Source organism: Stegostoma tigrinum, chromosome 30 (assembly GCF_030684315.1).
Source record: "Stegostoma tigrinum isolate sSteTig4 chromosome 30, sSteTig4.hap1, whole genome shotgun sequence".
NCBI classification, from domain to species: domain Eukaryota; kingdom Metazoa; phylum Chordata; class Chondrichthyes; order Orectolobiformes; family Stegostomatidae; genus Stegostoma; species Stegostoma tigrinum.
In genome coordinates, this window is record NC_081383.1 from 17,804,784 (window position 1) to 17,825,612 (window position 20,829).

Sequence of the window (20,829 nt, forward strand, 5' to 3'; positions counted from 1 at the left end):
TGGAATAAAAGCAAACACTTTACAGAAGTTTTAGTAAATAGTATTTGATGCCAAGCCACATAAGTCAGCATTGGAACAGGTACCCAAAAGCTGCTTAGAGAGATGGGTCTTGAGGAACATCTTAAAGGAGGACAGTGATGAAAAAACTGGAGAGGTTTGTAGAAAATGTTCCTGAGTTTAGAGTCTAGTTAGGGGACAGGACATCCATCAATGGTAGTATGATTAAAACTGGGAATGAATAAAGGCCGGAATGGAAGGTGAAGTGATATCATAGACGATTTCAGACCTGGAAGGTATTAGCGATGAGGAGAAGTTATGGATGGATTTATAAACAAGGAGGATGATTTTAAAACTGGGCTCATTTTATTCAGTGATGACATTGATATACTTGGATGAGAATTTCAATCACTAAAGGTTTTTCTAAGAAAACAGGACTTGTCAATTCCACTCTTTCCTGTTAAAATCTGCACAATATGAAAGGTGTGCCACAGAATTGGTACTTTGTGATTTGCATTGATAAAAGCCTATATTTTAATTTGCTCAATACAGCCAATAGATAGTAGTTTGGTGTTTTGGTAAAATTCTCTTTGAAAGGTTCCAATGTTTCGCATTCATGATTATGTACTATAGGAACCAAACATCAGTTCAAAGATAACAAAGTGTGGAGTTGGATGAACACAGCAGGCCAAGCAGCATCTCAGGAGCACATGAAATGCTGCTTGGCCTGCTGTGTTCATCCAGCTCCACACTTTGTTATCTTGGATTCTCCAGCATCTGCAGTTCCCATTATTTCAGTTCAAAGAACCTTCTTTAATAAATTATGTTGCTTCATGTTTCTAATCTCAGAACTTTGGACCCTCATGCTACATCAGGTGGAAAATTTAAACTCTTTCTTAGCAGAAAACTCATTCTTCCAGTTCTATAAAAAAGCAAAGCAAACAGTAACTAAATCAGCTTTTTCTGCTCTGTGTAATGAAACTTGAAGAATCTGCTGATTCTGGAAGTGCACCCGTACAAGATTCTTGATATTTTTATCATTGTCTGAATTAGAGAAGACGTATTTGTAAGAGTTCAGAGAGCCACTTGAGTCTAATTGCTTTGCAATTGTTTTCCATCAATGGCACTTTAATAAACAGCATTTCTTTGGTTCGGTAAAAAAATTAAGAATTTTTAAGCATTTGACTGACAAACTGATTGCACAAAAAAGGTTGTGGCAAGAGACAATTATTTTGACACATTTGTGGCACCGCTGAATTAACTTCGCATCAATACAAGGATGTTTCTATAACTGCAACATTCGGTTCTGATCTCATTTCAGAGAGATGTGTATATAAGAATTTCCCTGCAGGATCATCCTTTTCAGCTTGACAGTGGACGACATATTTATTTAGTGGCATCAACTGGGTAAGGATTGTATGCAATATAAATCCAGTTCAATGTGTCGAACATTAATTTAAGGTTTTTGCAAAGATTTGTAGCTTGGGTTGTGGGTGAGGTTGTTGATTTGCTCACCGAGATGGCCTGTTTACATTTAGACGTTTCGTCACCATGCTGGGTAACATCATCAGTGAGGCCTCCGATGAAGTGATATCATTCTACTCTGCTTGAAATTTAAGTTCTGAATTCTGAACGAAAAGATGTCAGGTCAGCAAGCAAGTCAACAACCTCAAACCTTAATTCAAATAGTGTACAGGAGATCCTGGCTACTTTGCAAGCTTACAGAGAAACAATTTAAAGGCTTTGAAAATTTGGCTGCTTGGAATCTTGGCTGCTTGGAAGTGTCTACAAAATTCTTATAACCCCAGAAGAATGGTGTTTTACCAATTATTTTCAATAAGAGTAAACATTTTTCTTTTATAAAGATACAGTTATATAAATCAAAAGACTTGGAACAGTAGATACAGACAAGCTATAGACAACATTGGTAGAAAGGCAGACATTTTACCAAATATATTCAGCTTGCAGCTTGGATAAATCCAAGAATGCCACATTCTGAGCAAATTTGAATAATTTTAATTACAAGATAAACATGTGCTGTTCCATTGGCCAATCAGAGTCAACTCAACAACCATCAGCACTGCTTTCTTCTGCAGCGTAAATTGTTGTGATTGTTTGCAATTTATATTCTTGTGCTTGTCCTGATCAGTGCAAAACAAAAAGTTTCAACGAGATAACAAAGTGCGGAGCTGGATGAACGCAGCAGGCCAAGCAGCATCTCAGGAGCACAAAAGCTGACGTTTCGGGCCTAGACCCTTCAACGAGATGTTTCTTTCCAGCAAGGTTTATGTTTTATGCCACTGAACAACTGCTTATATTGGCAGTAGTGAATATCCAGGACTGATAAGAAGGCAACCATTTCATTAATGTCATTTTGTTTTCTCCACAACAATTTTGTTGGCATATCTTCATTCAGGAGAGTATCTTGACACATTTTAGCAATGAAGAAAATGAAAATACACAGAATTTGATACATCACATCTTTAAAATGTCTCAAATGATTTAACTTGACAAAGGTAACACAGTGTGGATCTGGAGGAGCACAGCAGACCAGGCAGCATTAGTGGAGCAGGAAAGTTGATGTTCCTGACCTGCTGCTCTGATGCTGCCTGACCTGATGTGTTCCTCAACTCCCCACTGTGTTATCTCTGACTCCAGCATCAGCAGTTCTTACTGTGTCTTACAGTTGACAAAGTACTTTTAAGGTATATTCACTGCTCTTTTGAGAGAAGCACAGTCAATTTGCGCATGAACCCTCAAATTGGATAAATATCCAAATAATGGGTGTTTGATACTCTTGTTTATAGGATCGATATTCATCAACATACTGAAGAATTCACAACTGCACTTTGAATGGTGCTGAGGTTTTCTTTTTTGTTCATCTCAATCATCATAACTTCGGTTTCATAGCTCAAATAACAATGTTATACTTCCTCTCTACTGCATTGCAGATAGACCTCGGTTAGACCACGCCTCCAGTTCTGTATACTATTCTGGTCACTGTACTATAAATAAAATGAGAGGGGCATTGAAGAGGGGACAATAATATTTTGTAAGAATGATGCCTGGAGTCAGGTTGTTGAGGGTTGTGTGGAAAGAACAGTGTATCAGGAGACGGGGGAACAGACTGGGTCTCTTTTCTCTTGAAATAATAAAGTTGAAGGGTGGAAAACCAAGGCCTTCAGAATTGTGAAAGGTTTTGATAGAGTATTTACAGAGACAATGTTTTCTCTTGTAAATAACCAGAGGCTATTAATGTAAGATAAATCAAGAAGAAAACTGTAAGAAGAAATCAAATCAGGAATTTAGAAGGAATGTCATTACCTAGAGAGTGGTGATAATGTGAAACTCAATATTACAAGGAGCAGTTGAAGTAAACAGTATTGATGCATTTAAGGAAAGGATAGACAAGTATATGAGGGACAAGAGAACAGAGGATATTCTGATAAAGGAAGATGGGACGAGACATTACAAGAGCATAAACACTGGCATGAGCTGAATGCCCTGTTTCTGTGTTTTATTTAGTTTTGTGCTGTGTCAGGGTAGATTCCCGAGTCCTGGGGTGTGACATGAACCCCAAAGCACAATGTCAGTTGGGAAGTTTAGCACTGATCCAAACTGATACAGAAATTTGTAGAATGAGGGGGTAAAAGATGTAGGTATTATATGATAATTATAGTCAGGTGGTGGCATTAACTGAGGATTCAGTCATGCTTATATGAAAAATGGATCATATTGAAAGTGTGTTGGTTGGGTTTGGCTGTGTCCATCTATATTGTATAGTTTACAAAGCATGTAAAAATTAGGCTCAAGTTCTCTCCATCACCATCTGATTAGAACAGAAAAGATTTCAAGCTTTTGAAGGAGGTGAGAGAGAGAGAGATGATGTGACAGTGATTTTAATAACATTCTGGACACTAGACATTGGGGGCTGTGATGATATTTTCACTATAAAGGCTTGGTTAGTAGCATTTTGGCCTTTGATTCAAAGGCAGTGTAGCTTAGAGAGGCATCCTCTCCCACGTTCTGTCTTATTTTTCTTTCCACCTGCCTCCTTTGTCCAACCCTACCCACTCTCCCTTTGCCTTGAATACTGGAACCTGTTTCTGCAGGTGTCTCTTTGTGGGAGATGACCTAACATTTAGAATCTGTCCATCATGTACTCATGTAGTGGGCATATACTTGTGTGAAGCTTCAGTACTGCTGCTGTTGTTTCATAAATCTCTCTATTAGATATACATTCAGGCCTAATTTAAGAAATGCTTCTCTTATCCAGTATTGAAATTGCTAACAGTAATTCAGCAAAATTGGCAGGCTTTGTCCAAAACTGAACCCTTCTTCAAGTTAATTTAACTACAAGCTTTATCAAATACTACAATTTGGTTTTAATAAACGCGTAGACTGACCTTGGCAGTTTGTATTGTAAGTTGTCCAGGAGCCAGATGCTTGGCAAATTGTTGAATTGCTGCCATTTAGAATAAATCCTCGCTCACAGGTAAATGTGCATACAGCCTGGAAATGGTTCTTTCCATATAATCCGTCACAGTTAACCATGCTGTGGTCTGGAATCGTAATGATTGGGCATGATATGACTGTAAAACAGAGTTAAGTGCAAAGTATTTTATGTAATGAATACAAGACCAAAAGGTTTGTTGTGTAATGCATCAGAATTTGTGTTGTCAACACAGGAGTTTCAAACAATGCAGTGACCATTAATGCTCATTGAGACATATTAGGAAATCCTGTTCAAACTTTTGAACACATTTTAGGAAGTAAGGACGAAGGAGATTAGAGGAGGAACAAGCCTCTGAAGCATTCTCTGCCAATCAATAAGATCACGACTGTACTCTAATCTGAGTTACACTTTCCCAACCCATCCCCATATCTTGTAATCCCCTAATCTCCAAAGATTTATCAATTTCTAGCTTCAATGTACCTTTCGGTTTTATTTAATCAAGGATGAATGGTATTATAGTAACAGAAATGAGTTATTGATAAGTAGTTTTGGAAGGAATATTTAAACAAGTCAATAATTGCCTGAATAAATGTCTGATGGTCAATGAACAGTTGCCTAAACAAATGTATGCACTTTCTGGGACAACCTCTTGACTGCCTCAAGACATTGAACATCAATCTATTGTCATCAGTAAACATGGGAAAATACAAAAACATCTCAAATTATTCACTGAATAAAAAGAGTTAACTGGATACAAATAGGAAATTCTATTTGTGTTACACACTGTGAAATCACTTCTTTTTCCATCTTAACAAACAAAGACAGAGCTACAGAACTCTTGTGTTGTTCATGAGCTGATCTCAGTTGAACTGCAACTAATCTCAATGTTTCTGGGCTAAAGTAGGGACAGATCAACGCAAGTTCCAGGCCATGCTGGAATGCATCTGACAAGAAGTGCTGGGTAAATGTAAATCATGCTTCAGCTGTGAAACTCCTCACAGTGCAGTAATTTCCTGATATCATTCAGGTTTTACATGGAGAATGTCCAATAGGACAAAGAGACAGAATACCACACCACATCATACTTTAGTAACTCGGAAATTATAGTCCGAACAATTGTTAAAAAAAAGTTTATCACCAACACTTACCATTTTCACAATTCTTTCCATAGAAGCCATGCTGACAGAAGCACCTAAAACCATAAACCAATTCAACACAGGTACCTCTTCTGCTGCAGCTTGTTGCTTTGCATTTCTCTGTGAAGACATTGGCAACAACATTGATACTAGGACCCCATGGATGACAGGTGGCTATTCCTTCGATAAACCCCAGTTGTTCCTGTGAACAATCTTCTTATGCTAACCACAGCTTCTGATGGAGCTGGCTAGGTCAATGGGCAACTAGCTGTATCACATGAGGCTAAGTCAGATGTTTGAGAATGGCATTCAAGAGGACTGTGAGAGAAATGCTAAGGTGAAAAACATTGAATAATTGCAAAGTGGACAGGACTGACTTTCCAATCATAATAAAGATATTCCTCCAGAACCAGAATTTCGATTGGAATATGACACATGATGTGTGGGACCTTAAACCCTGCTGAGTCATCAAACAGCTGGATACTAGGAGGGGGGAACATCTATTTTATTGCATCAATGGCAGCAGGGTAGCCTCAGAAAATGCTCAGAAAAAGAGGAGAATTGCATGAGGCCCTGAGTCTAATAGACGATGTGGAGGCAAACAGCTCACTATGTGGTGTTGCAGAGCCTAAACCTACTGAACATGCAATTTCTGAACACACGGTTTCTGTGTGCTGTGTGTAGTTGCCAGAATAGCAAGTGTCAAACAGACCAATGTTTATTGGGAATCTCCATTAGCAGGTGGCAATGGTGATAGAGGGCCCTGAGTAGGGTAGCTGGGGGAATCAAATGGACCGCCTTTAGATGAAAAGGTATCTTTTGGGGAAGGAGACCTCATATTGAAAGACAGACAAAAGATTTTCTCGATCAGATGTAAACCACTGACTTGACTCCAGGGACGTATTTTATCTGCCTTATTTAACCTTAATTTCCCTCTGAGTTTGTAATGACCTGATGCCAGTGGAATAAAGAAACTCTCCCTTTTGAACATTGTACAAACTGTATGTACAAACTTCATGTTCCATTGTGCAGAATGTCCACTTGGACAAAAATAAAACACATATACAAGAACATATATTGACTGCAACTCCAGCAAGTAATGGTAACCTCAGGAGATTAGTTTCTGAATTACTTATTCAAAACATTTCTCACCATTTTCACAATTGTTTCCGTAGAAGCCTTGATCACAGATGCAACTAAAACCATGAGACAATTCAACACATCTACCTCTTCTGTTGCAGCTTGTTGCTTTGCATTTCTCTGTAGAGACAGCAACACAAACATGAGCATGGGGCCCATGCCTGCTAGATGGCATTTAACACATTACAAGTGTGATGTATGTGTGTGGGGCATCTGCCAAACATTGTTATTTTGAACAGAGATCTAAACAAAACTATTGAAAGAGGCACATTATCCCAGGAATTAAAATGCATGCAATAACACTCAGCACTTTTCTTTTATAAAGACACAGTTATATAAATCAACAGATTTGGAGCATTAGGTAGAGACGAGCTTTAGACATTGTTAGTGGAAAGGCAGATATGTTGCCAAAGATATTCAGCTTGCATTCATCAAGATAAACACAAGAATGCAACATTCTGAGCAAATTTAAATAATTTATATTACAAGATAAATTGTATGTGCGCTGCTCTGTTGTCCAATCAGAGTCAACTCAACAATCATCAGCACTGTTTTCTTCAGCAGCATAATTTGTTGTGATTGTTTGCAAATTATATTCTTGAGTTTGTCCTGATCAGTGCAAAACAAAAAGCTTCAATGAGATGTTTCTTTCCAGCAAGGTTTATGTTTTATGCCACTGAACAACTGCTTATGCAGGCAATCATGAATATCCAGGACTAATAAGAAGGCAACCATTTCATTAATGTCATTTTGCTGTCTCCACAACAACTTTGTTGGATGTTGTACAGACTGTAAGTACAAACTTCATGTTCCATTGTGCAGAATGTCCACTTGACAAAAATAAAACACATATACAAGAACATATATTGACTGCAACTCCAGCAAGTGGTGGTAACCTCAGGAGATTAGTTTCTGAATTATTTATTAAAAACATTTCTTCTCACCATTTTCACAATTATTTCCATAGAAGCCTTGATCACAGATGCAACTAAAACCATGAGACAATTCAACACATCTACCTCTTCTGTTGCAGCTTGTTGCTTTGCACTTCTCTGTAGAGACAGCAACACAAACATGAGCACGGGGCCCATGTCTGCTAGATGGCATTTAACACATTACAAGTGTGATGTATGTGTGTGGGGCATCTGCCAAACATTGTCACTTTGAACAGTCAGGAGAGTATCTTGACACATTTTAGCAATGGAGAAAAAGAGAACAGCACAGAATTTGATACATCACATCTTTAGGATGTCTCAAAGTGACTTACAGTTGTCAAAGTACTTTTAAGTTGTATTCACTGCTATTTTGGAGAGAAGTGTAGCCAATTTGCGCATGAACCCTTAAATTGAATAAATATCCAAACAATGGTTTTATGGTACTCTTGTTCATAGAATGGATATTGATCAATGTGCTGAAAAAATTCACAACTGCTCGTTGAATGGAGGGTTCCTTTTCTGTTCTCTTAAATCAGCATAACTTCGGTTTCATAGCTCAAATGACAATGTTATACTTCCTCTTTACTGCAATGCAGACAGACCTCGGTTAGACCACGCCTCCAGTTCTGTATACTATTCTGGTCACTGTACTATAAATAAAATGAGAGGGGCACTGAAGAGGGAACAATAATATTTTGCAAGAGTGATGCCAGGAGTCAGGTTGTTGGGGGGTGCGTGGAAAGCACAGTGTATCAGGAGACGGGGGAACAGACTGGGTCTCTTTTCTCTTGAAATAATAAAGTTGAAGGGTGAAAAACCAAGGCCTTCAGAATTGTGAAAGGTTTTGATAGAGTATTTACAATGTTTTCTCTTGTGAATAACCAGAGGCTATTAATGTAAGATAAATCAAGAAGAAAACTGTAAGAAGAAATCAAATCAGGAATTTAGAAGGAAAGTCATTACCTAGAGAGTGGTGATAATGTGAAACTCAATATTACAAGGAGCAGTTGAAAGCAATAGTATTGATGCAGTTAAGAAAAGGATAGACAAGTATATGAGGGACAAGAGAACAGAGGATATTCTGATAAAGGAAGATGGGACGAGACATTCCAAGAGCATAAACACTGAATGCCCTGTTTCTGTGTTTTATTTATTTGTGTCAGCGTAGATTCCCGAGTCCCGGGGTGTGACATGAACCCCAAAGCACAACGTCAGTTGGGAAGTTTAGCACTGATCCAAACTGATACAGAAATTATGTAGAATGAGGGAGTGAAAGATGTAGTTATTATATGATAATTATATTCAGGTCTTGGCATTAACATGGCCAAGTGGCATTTAACATGTGGAAACGTTGTGTACTAAGTGTAAGTAGGGCTTTACCCAAGTATGTTCACATTAAGTAAAGTTCACAACTGATGTTTATTGGAAGATGGGTTACGATGAGTTTTAAATAAATTTGGTTCATGACCGCAAGTTTTCAGTATCAAAGGTGAGGAGGATTGGTAGAAGAGCGTATGTATAGTTCAGTTGTATAGGGCAAAATATATTACATAGTGACCTTGAAGCAAAACTTGTTTAGACTCATTAAGAAAACTGTGCTCAGTTGTGGATTCTTACCAGGTGGGTGATAAAGGATCCTTGGAGTTGGGTCAAAATGGGGCCATAAGATTGAGGGTAATTTAAACACTCTGGGTTAACAGAGTAGATTTGAAGATTTCAGAAGTTCATCTTGGAACAGTGTACACTACACGGGTGATTTTGATTAGGATATTGTGTAGAATGAAATAACCAGGCTGTGATCATGGGAATCAGCTCTTTCGTCTGAGACTTACCTTTTTTGGTCTAAGTGCCAGCTGGGTCGAGTTTGGTGGAATGATTCCCACTGCAAGGCTAAGGGAGCTTTCTCACTGTGTTTTCACCAAATTCCCCATATTAATTGGCATTTCATCTTTTATGGTGAGTATCATGTCCAATTTCTGCCCCATTTTACCACAGCTATTCCCAGGGCAACTCGCCACTGACTGAAGATCCTGGAATTATTTGACATTTCCCGCATTGACATCATATTGAAAACACCATTGTGCTCCTAGGCAACTGCTGTCAGTCTGGAGTTGCCCAACACGGCTCCTGACATTTGCCCCAGACATGGCATGCAGGTACAGTTTCCCGCTCAGATGTAAACCACAGACTTGATTCTAAGGACATACTTTATCTTTCTTGTTTAACCTTAATTTCCCTCCAAGTTTGTAATGACCTGATGTCAGTGGAATAGAGAATCTCTGCCTTTTGATCTTTGGACAATCTGTATGTGCAAATTTCATGTTCCATTGTGCAGAATGTCCACTTGGACAAAAAAAAACACATACATACAAGAACATATATAGAATGCAACTCCAACAAGTGTTAGTAACCTCAGGAGATTCGTTTCTGAATTATTTATTAAAAATATTTCTTCTTTGACTCTTACCATTTTCACAATTGTTTCCATAGAAGCCTTGATCACAGATGCAACTAAAACCATTAGACAGTTCAACACATCTGCCTCTTTTGTTGCAGCTTGTTGCTTTGCACTTCTCTGTAGAGACAGCAACACAAACATGAGCACGGGGCCCATATCTGCTAGATGGCATTTAACACATTACAAGTGTGATGTGTGTGTTTGGGGCATCTGCTGAATATTGTCACTTTGAACAGAGATCTGAATGAAAATATTGAGCGAGACAAAGTATCCCAGGACTTAAAATGCATGAGGGGACAGCACTGCTGTCTCATAGCACCAGGGAACCAGGTTCAATCCCACCCTTGGCTGACTGTCTGTGTGGAGTTCGCCCATTCTCTCCATGTCTGCGTAGGTTTCCTCCAGGTGCTTCAATTCAGATTAGGTGGATTGGCCATGCTAAATTGACCATAGTGTCCAGGGATATGCAGGCTAGGTGGGTTAGCCATTGGAAAAGTGGAGTCACAGGGATAGGGTAGGATGTTCTTTGGAGAGTTGGCATGGGCTTGATGGGCCAAATGGTCTGCTTCTATATTGTGGGGATTCTATTGAGTGTTTAAATAAATCTTTATTACTGTAATAAATAAATATTGAAAAACACAAATGTAGCATTAAAGTGTACATCTGAGATTATCCTACAAAAGACAACATGTGCATTAAGGCTGAATTCTGTAGATTATTCATGGACAGGAAAACAAGCTGTTGTACCATTGAGTTGGTGCAGACTCGATGGGCTGAATAACCTCTTTCTATGATGCCTGTAAACTAGGGGGCCCAGCTACACAACCCCAGCCCAATTCTATCTTCCATTTAACAGGATGCGGGAGAATCCAAATGTGTGGCCCAGCAGGTATGACCCTGTGGCCTATTCATCAGAGAAAGGGAATCTGCCGCCCCTCATTCTCTCTTCCTCCCTTGCTTTGTCCAGCAAACCCACCTGTCCAGTTTTATTGCAAGAAGATGTCAAGATAAGGTCAGTAACTACAGGTCAATCAGTTTGACCTCAGTCATGGGGAAGCTTCTACAGATGATAATTCAGGACCAAATATAGATTATCATACAGCAAACTTTTATTAATTGACATTTATGGGACCATGTGTGTGCCCAGTTGATCAAATATTCCAGATAATCAAGCTGTAAGTATCACTGCAGTAAACCCTGATCAAGGGAAGCTTTGTGATGTCAACATCCTATAAAAAAAGTGTGTAAAAATGTCAACACACCTCCTAAAATCAACGCAAACATAAAACACAGTAAGTAATAGAAATGTAATGCAGAGGGGTATACGCAGCACTGTTATTTATAACATAAATACTCAAACATTCCAGTACTTGAGGCATATAATTTTTATCGGTTTGTCAAGAGTACTGGTTGATAAGAAGCCAGTTAAGATAAAGTTTGCTGAAAACTGAGAACTGAAGAAATGATATAATGTCTGTGGAAGGTGCTCATGATATACATATTCACTGCATAAGCAGTTCCTAACCCTTTATTGGTGGGATGTAGTCCTGTCGGTCATAATACCTGAATAAACCAATTTTTATTACGTTTATCTTTTTTGCTTTACCGTGCTGATCACAGGTAAGTACAAAACAGCATTTGTCCTACAAAACCTCAAAGCCTGAGGCTCAAAGAAAAAAATACAATTGAAAAATTCCAGTATTTTTGTCTTGAATTCTCTTCCATCTCACAGGTCCAATCCACAGCACTGTATGGTGGCAAAGGACAAATATCCCGAATGCATGCCAGCTGGAATGGAGATCCACCTCCAGACTGTTGGCAGCAATCTGATCCACATAGACTGCCTAGTCAAATGGCACTCAAACAGTCTCAGTTTCTGAGGAAACACACTTGTTTGCAGCTATGTCGAGATTTTAAAAATCTTTCATAGGATGTGGACACTGTTGGCAAGGCCAGCCTGTGTTGCCTATCCTTACTTGCCCTTGAGCTGGCTTCCTAGGCCATTTCAGAGTACAGGTAAGAGTCAGCCACATTTCTGCAGGTCTGGAGTCAAATATAGGCCAGACTTGGTAAGGATGGTGGATTGCCTTTCCTAAAGGACTTTAGTGAACCAGGTGGGCTTTTACAGCAATGATATACCTTTCAAATAGGAGATCTTGTTGCACAGTGACAGCACTTCTATACCTGAATGAGAAACTCCAGGTTCAAGTCCTAATCCAGGATTTGATGGCCAAGGAAGATGCGGTCATAAAACAGTCAAATATAGAACATAGAACATAGAACAGTACAGCACAGAACAGGCCCTTCAGCCCACAATGTTGTGCCGACCATTGATCCTCATGGATGCACCCTCAAATTTCTGTGACCATATGCATGTCCAGCAGTCTCTTAAATGACCCCAATGACCTTGCTTCCACAACTGCTGCTGGCAACGCATTCCATGCTCTCACAACTCTCTGCGTAAAGAACCTGCCTCTGACATCCCCTCTATACTTTCCACCAACCAGCTTAAAACTATGACCCCTCGTGCTAGCCATTTCTGCCCTGGGAAATAGTCTCTGGCTATCGACTCTATCTATGCCTCTCATTATCTTGTATACCTCAATTAGGTCCCCTCTCCTCCTCCTTTTCTCCAATGAAAAGAGACCGAGCTCAGTCAACCTCTCTTCATAAGATAAGCCCTCCAGTCCAGGCAGCATCCTGGTAAACCTCCTCTGAACCCTCTCCAAAGCATCCACATCTTTCCTATAATAGGGCGCCCAGAACTGGACGCAGTATTCCAAGTGCGGTCTAACCAAAGTTTTATAGAGCTGCAACAAGATCTCACGACTCTTAAACTCAATCCCCCTGTTAATGAAAGCCAAAACACCATATGCTTTCTTAACAACCCTGTCCACTTGGGTGGCCATTTTAAGGGATCTATGTATCTGCACACCAAGATCCCTCTGTTCCTCCACGCTGCCAAGAATCCTATCCTTAATCCTGTACTCAGTTTTCAAATTCGACCTTCCAAAATGCATCACCTCGCATTTATCCAGGTTGAACTCCATCTGCCACCTCTCAGCCCATCTCTGCATCCTGTCAATGTCCCGCTGCAGCCTACAACAGCCCTCTACACTGTCAACGACACCTCCGACCTTTGTGTCGTCTGCAAACTTGCTGACCCATCCTTCAATTCCCTCGTCCAAGTCATTAATAAAAATTACAAACAGTAGAGGCCCAAGGACAGAGCCCTGTGGAACCCCACTCACCACTGAATTCCAGGCAGAATATTTTCCTTCTACTACCACTCGCTGTCTTCTGTTGGCCAGCCAATTCTGTATCCAAGCAGCTAAGTTCCCCTGTATCCCATTCCTCCTGACCTTCTGAATGAGCCTTCCATGGGGAACCTTATCAAATGCCTTATGTTGAGTATCAACTTGTAACTCGTTCCAGCTTATGCCAATCGTAGATGGTCAGAGTGTAAGAAATTGGAGTCTCTACTGTAGATCCAAGTGCAGTGGGAACAGGGTGGTATCACTGGATTTGGCAACTGGTGGAATTTAAAATCAAATAAGTGACATTTGGAATTGAAAGCCAGTCTCCGCGATGGTGACTATGAAACTGTTGTTGATAGTTGTAAAAGCCCATCTGTCGAGGTGGCATTTGACCCCATGTCCCCAGAGGATTATGTTAGGTCTCTCTATTAGAAACCCAGTGATATTGCCACTATGCTGCCTGCTCCCACTGAGCTTGGTTCTAAGATGGAGACTCCAATTTCTTACTCTTTGACCATCCACCATGGGTGTATGCTGCGATGAGATATAAGGTGATACTCAACCTGTTTGACTGCATTATGACTGCAACTTCCTCGGCCATCAAATCCTGGATTGGGACTTGAACTTGGAGTTTTCGATTCAGGTACATGAGCAGTGTCACTGCACGGCAAGATCTTCAGTTTGAAAGATAAACCAAAGTTGAATGCATGACAATGATAAAAGTTAAGTACTAGAGGCAATAAATTATATCAGAATGTTGGAATAGTTGAATTGCTCTTGTAAAGAGCTAGCACAGACATAAAGGACCGACTTCTGTGTTTTAATCCACTGTGTAATTCTACAAAATAAATCCTACATATGTATATTATGTGTTACAGATTGTTTACTGCTTTGTGTTCAATGACAAGACTTTTACTATAGCCTTTAGCTGCATTACAGTTCACCCAAATCTATTTGTCATCTTTCAGCAACAAAATACCGGCAATAGTTCTCCCTGTACATGAAAGAATTCCATTAGTCAAGTCTTTGTACATTAATCTTCACTATCTCAAAGAAAGGTTGTTCACCATCACATTTTCAAGGACATTTAAGGAAGGGCAACAATGCTGGCTTAGGCAGCTGTGCCCTCATCCCATGAATGAATTAAAAAAAATTTAAAGACCATTAGGTGATAAAGACACGCAGTCAATTCCAATGCCACAATGTAAATTAATTCTAATTCTGAGCAGTAAAGTACCAGTTGAATATACAGCACTGTGCAGCAATCACTAGATATTCAATTTTGTACTGTCTAATTCACTAGTATATAAACAAAATAGTGTGGATGCAGGAAATCCGAAATAAAAGCAGAAGCGCTTGAATTCAGAAGAATCGTGTTGAAATGTTAACTCTGTTTCTCTCTCCGCAGATGCTGAGTTTTCTCCACCTTTTTCTGTTTTATTTCTAAATCAGTGATTGGTGAGAATGAAATATAATAGAACTCCATGCTCCAGTAGTTTTCAGCAATCATGATATAAATTAAAATTATTGCCAGAATCAAGTGATGAGAGATAATGGGAACTGCAGATGCTGGAGAATTCCAAGATAATAAAATGTGAGGCTGGATGAACACAGCAGGCCAAGCAGCATCTCAGGAGCACAAGAGCTGCTCCTGAGATGCTGCTTGGCCTGCTGTGTTCATCCAGCCTCACATTTTATTATGCCAGAATCAATTACCAAGTTATCAAGTTGCCAATATATCCATCAGGACAAGTAAATGACAACTTGTCCTATCCTGATATGATGCAGGGTATATAACATCAACATCTGCACAAAATCCAACCTTCTCTGGGAAGCTAAAACCCAAAGTCATTTCAGGAGTATTAAAAAGTATTCTGAGAAATTCTTCAGATCACTAAAACATAAACCAAAAAAAACTAGAGGTTTCAGGTGAGAGGGAAAAGATTTAAAAGGGACATAAGGGGCAATATTTTCACACAGAGGGTGGTGCGTGCATGGAATGAAATGCCAAAGGAGGTGGTGGAGGCTGGTACAGCTACAACATTTCAAAGGCATCTGGATGGGACCATGAATAGGAAGGGTTTAGAGGCATATGGGCCAAATGCTGGCAAATGGGACTAGATTAATTTAGAGCATCTGGTCAGCATGGGCAAATTGGCCCAAAGGGTCTGCATATGGTAATGATGGGATAGTGTAGGGGGAGGGGCTTAGATTAGTTCAGAGGTCGGCGCAACATCGAGGGCTGAAGGGCCTGTTCTGCGCTGTATTGTTCTATGTTCTATGTTCCATGCTGTAGATTTCTATGGCTCTATATCTGTGGATGCTGTAAATCTGAAACAAAACCAAAGACTGCTAGAGAAACTCAGCAGGTCTGGCAGTGTCTGTAGATAGAAAAGCAGAGTTAACATTTCAAATCCAGTGGCCCCTTTCATCAGAATAATAATCACCATGGGCTCTACTTACTTCCTACCTCTCAAGATATTTTCCGCTCTCAGAACTTCAATCCCCTCCTACTTGAAGTCATTGAAAAAATCCTTACACACTACGTGCTCTAATACTCTCTTCTCGAAGTTATGATTTGCTGTAAAAAGGAAACTTCCTACTGTTTAGTTATCCCTTTGCTCTGATTCTGATGTCTTCACACTCCCCATTTTCCCTCAGTCGACACCATCCCCCTACTCATCCAGTGTAAGTAGTCACTACACTCCCTACATTTAATTTAAAAAACACAATTTTATTCAATACTATTCAAATGAAATATGACCCAACTCCTGTCATTCTTAGACACGATAACAACTGTTAGCCGTCCAGAATTCTACAGTGTGTGAGGAGATCGGAAAAAGTATTCTGAATAAATAGTAAGCAAATAGAAAAGCAAAGTATTGGACATGGTAAATACCAAATTTCTAGTTTTTATTATTTAACTGTCCTAATTATACATGTACATCTCTACAGCCTTGTAGCTCTAGTGACAAATTTTCAGTGTTTTATGAATTTTTACTATCTTTTCTTAATTTGCAGCCTTAAGAAAAACACATGGACCGAAGGAACAAAAACAAAGTTACTGGAAAAGCTCAGCTGATCTGGCAGTATCTGTGAAGGGAAAAAAAAGAGTTAATGTTTTGGGTCTGGTAACCTATCGTCAGAACTGTTAACTCTGTTTCCTCCTCCACAGATGCTGCCAGACCTGTTGGGCTTCTCCAGAAACTTTGTTTTTGTTCCTGATTCACAGCATCTGCAGTTCTTTCCAATTTTACACGGATTGAACGGTCTGTTTCCACGCTATATATCTCTGTGACTCTATGACATGCGTGGAATTATTACAACTTTTGAATGACAGTGCTGGACTCTGTTGCTATATCTCAGAGAATGTTTATTAGTGTATGGCAACCTAAAAAATGAGGGAATGCAAAAGTTGAATGATATATGAACAAAAATCTGGGATTTTATGTTATTTTTCTGGTGACTAGTTCTGGTTGGGAAGGGGATTTGGAAACCTATTCTATGGAGCCAGAAATCTGATCAAATGAACAAAGACTAACAAAATCAACTTCAGCAGGTGCATTGGTTGCAAATGACAAATCATTTTGGATTTGTGATCTAGATTTACCTAAGTGAAATGCACTGCCTTCATGAGTAAAGGTTCTGTCCAGTGTGATACTGAAATATGGAGGCCAAAAACATCAATTTTATTTATTCATGGGGTATAGGCATTCATGGCTAAGACAGCATTTATTACCCATCCCTGCTTTCATTCATGGGCTGTGCTTAGTTAGCCAGCGAACCGGAAAACTGCAGCTGACCATTGTTTTAACGTCAGTCCTGGTGCAATAGTTCGATAGTCCCTGAATCCAAATGGAGTTATTTGTACTTCCTCACGTAACAGGCAAATATTGTTCATTACTATTAATATAATGTAAACAAAAATCAATGGCAGCATCACAGTCAGAGACTTTATTTGAGAAAGGAAAGTTCAGCCAGGGTTTCAAGTTGTACTAGAGAATGTGTGTACGCAGATGTCAGTGAGGACAGGATTAGGATCAACTCTGAAGCTGCCCACAGTCCAATAGATTGTCAATGTCAATAGTTGGTCATGGAGAACGACCATTTGGACAATATACTGGGAAGCCACTCCAACGTGAGTCAGTGTGCTCAGGGGTGGCAGTGTTCTGAGATTAGCAATTTGGATACATACTTACTGCCAGTTGTTTTCTCCAGCTCTTACCATTTTCACAATTGCTTCCGTAGAAACTGTGGTCACAATAACATCTAAAACCACCAGCCAGTTCAACACATGTACCTCTTCTGTTGCAGGTTGTTGCTTTGCAATGCACTGTAAAGAAATTAGCATGTGTGTTATGCACTCAAATGTGATATGCTCACTCATGAATCATTTTCAGCTTAATTATTTACTCTATAAAATCTGATTAGCTGTTGAGAGTGCATTCATTAAGCAATAATGCTGCATGATTACCAGTAAACAGAGACCTGAAATTAAATGGTACCAAGGTCATGGGAGGGCTGGCACGGTGGCTTAGTGGTTAGCGCCACTGCCTCACAGCGCCAGGGACCTGGGTTTGATTCCACCCTTGGGCAACTAGCTGTGTGGAATTTGCATGTTCTCTCCGTGTCTGCGTGGCTTTCCCCTAGGTCCTCTGGTTTCCTCCCTCATTCCTTCATAGCCTCCTTTGTTTAAGCACAGAACAAAGGTACTGGATTTAACCTTCTCACTCTCCATCTGTATTTTAAATTCGACCATACCGTGATGGCTCCTTCCAAGAGGGTCCCTAACTGTGAGATCATTAATTATTCCTGTCTCATTACACAGGACTAGATCGAGGATAGCTTGCTCCCTCATAGGTTCCATTACATATTGTTCAAGGAAATTATCGCGGATACATTCCATGATTCTTTCCTCAAGGCTGCCATGACCGACCTGGTTTGACCAATCGATATGTGCAAAATGTATCATTGTACAAAATGTGGAGGAATGGGATTGTGGAAGATATAGCAGTTTGGATCGGAAATTGGTTTGCTGAAAGAAGACAGAGGGTGGTAGTTGATGGGAAATGTTCATCCTGGAGACCAGTTACTAGTGGTGTACCGCAAGGGTCGGTGTTGGGCCCACTGCTGTTTGTCATTTTTATAAATGACCTGGATGAGGGCGTAGAAGGATGGGTTAGTAAATTTGCAGACGACACTAAGGTCAGTGGAGTTGTGGATAGTGACGAAGGATGCTGTAGGTTGCAGATAGACATAGATAAGCTGCAGAGCTAGGCTGAGAGGTGGCAGATGGAGTTTAATGCGGACAAGTGTGAGGTGATGCACTTTGGTAGGAGTAACTGGAAGGCAAAGTACAGGGCTAATGGTAAGATTCTTGGTAGTGTAGATGAGCAGAGAGATCTCGGTGTCCATGTACACAGATCCTTGAAAGTTGCCACCCAGGTTGACAGGGCTGTTAAGAAGGCATACAGTGTTTTAGTTTTTATTAATAGAGGGATCGAGTTCCGGAACCAAGAGGTTATGCTGCAGCTGTACAAAACTCTGGTGCGGCCGCACTTGGAGTATTGCTTATAGTTCTGGTCACCGCATTATAAGAAGGATGTGGAAGCTTTGGAAAGGGTGCAGAGGAGATTTACTAGGATGTTGCCTGGTATGGAGGGAAGGTCTTACGAGGAAAGGCTGAGGGACTTGAGGCTGTTTTCGTTAGAGAAAAGAAGGTTGAGAGTTGACTTAATTGAAACATATAAAATAATCAGAGGGTTAGATAGAGTGGATAGGGAGAGCCTTTTTCCTAGGATGGTGACGGCGAGCACGAGGGGGCATAGTTTTAAATTGAGGGGTGAAAGACATAGGACAGATGTCAGAGGTGGTTTCTTTACTCAGAGAGTAGAAAGGGAATGGAACACTTTGCCTGCAACGGTAGTAGATTCGCCAACTTTAAGTACATTTAAGTCGTCATTGGACAAGCATATGTACGTACATGGAATAGTGTAAGTTATATGGGCTTGAGATCGGTATTACAGGTCGGCACAACATCGAGGGCTGAAGGGCCTGTACTGTGCTGCAATGTTCTATGTTCTACGTAGATTAAAATCCCTCATGATAATTGCTGTACCATTTTTACATGCATTAGCTATTTCTATGTTTATTGCCCGGCCCAACACAATGTCATTATTTGGTGGCCTATAGACCACTCCTATCAGTGACTTCTTCTCCCTGCTATTCCTAATTTCCACCCAAACGAATTCAACGTTTTGTTCAGTAGAACCTATACCATCTCTAACTACCGCCCTGATACCATCCTTAAAAATCAGAGCAACACCACCTTCCTTACCTTCCGGTCTGTCTTTCCGAACAGTTTGATACCCCTGGACATTTAGCTCCCAGTCATGACCATCCTGTAACCATGTCTCTGTAATGGCCACTGAATCATACCCAATTGCCATGATTTGCACCGTCAACTCATCCACCTTGTTTCGAATGCTCTGAGCATTCAGAAAAATCTAACAGATATGTCTATCGTCGAGGTCTTTTCTCTGCAAATATAGAGTATCATATTTTCTTGTCCACTGTTCAAAGTATTGAAGGATGTAGCCAATATTTGTGTTTGCACACAGTGACTGTTCCACCTTGGCTGGGAATAAGGCTTTAGCTTTTTAATGAAGATTTCAGGGAATATTTGCCTTGGTGGATTTTCTAGCTTATGACCGCAACAAAATGTGAAGTATCCACTTCAAAGCGAGGATTTCCGAGGAGGTCTATTGGAGGAATAGAGGATATGATGTTTGGGCTGAGGGAATCAGGGAGGTAAACACCAACAAACGGCTATAAGGATGAAAGGTGTGCTGATAGATCACATGGCATAGTGGTGAAGTCTGGCAGAAGGGTGCAGGTGAGCATCAAGGTAAGACACCTAACTGAGGAGTGGTGGTAGTCAATGGAAAAATAGTGTCTGGAGTTATGTTCACTCAGAGTGGAGTACAGCAGCATTCATGGAAGTAATTCGTTTTTCTTATATGTTCATGGGGCTTGAGCATTAGTGCCAGTCACTGATTTATTTCTGTATTAATGGGATGTCACATTCATTGCTCATCCCTAGCTGCTGTTGAGAAGGTGGTGTTGAAGTGCCATCTTGAGCTGCTGTTGTCTATTTGCTGTCGGTAGATCCACAATGCTGTCGGGAAGAAGTTCCAGAGCCTTGATCCAACTGCACTGAGCGAATGGTGATATATTTTGAAGTTAGGAGGGTACATGGCTCAGGGGCAATCTCGTAGGGCATGGTGTTCCAATGTATAAACTGCACTCGTCATCCTATATGGTCATGGGTTTGGGATGTGCCGTTTAAAGAACTTTCGAGAATTTCTGCAGTGCATCTTGTAAACGGTACACATTGTTGTAGCTGAGTGTCAGTGATAGAAGGAGTGAGTGTTTGTATATGAGGAGCCTT

The 20,829-nt window shown here is 40.2% G+C and overlaps 1 protein-coding gene across 2 annotated transcripts in view; it reads right to left on the reverse strand.

Moving 5' to 3' along the window:
- Positions 1 to 20,829, reverse strand: part of LOC125466034 (protein jagged-2-like) — a 44,101-nt gene that overhangs the window by 19,278 nt on the left and 3,994 nt on the right. For both annotated transcript variants that reach the window (XM_059638506.1, XM_059638505.1), the window contains exons 3-7: positions 17,605 to 17,712; positions 10,132 to 10,239; positions 6,742 to 6,849; positions 5,602 to 5,709; positions 4,404 to 4,589 (exon numbers count right to left, since the gene is read on the reverse strand). In XM_059638506.1, the coding sequence (XP_059494489.1) occupies positions 4,404 to 4,589; positions 5,602 to 5,709; positions 6,742 to 6,849; positions 10,132 to 10,239; positions 17,605 to 17,712 (618 nt within the window). The remainder of the gene's footprint in view (positions 1 to 4,403; positions 4,590 to 5,601; positions 5,710 to 6,741; positions 6,850 to 10,131; positions 10,240 to 17,604; positions 17,713 to 20,829) is intronic.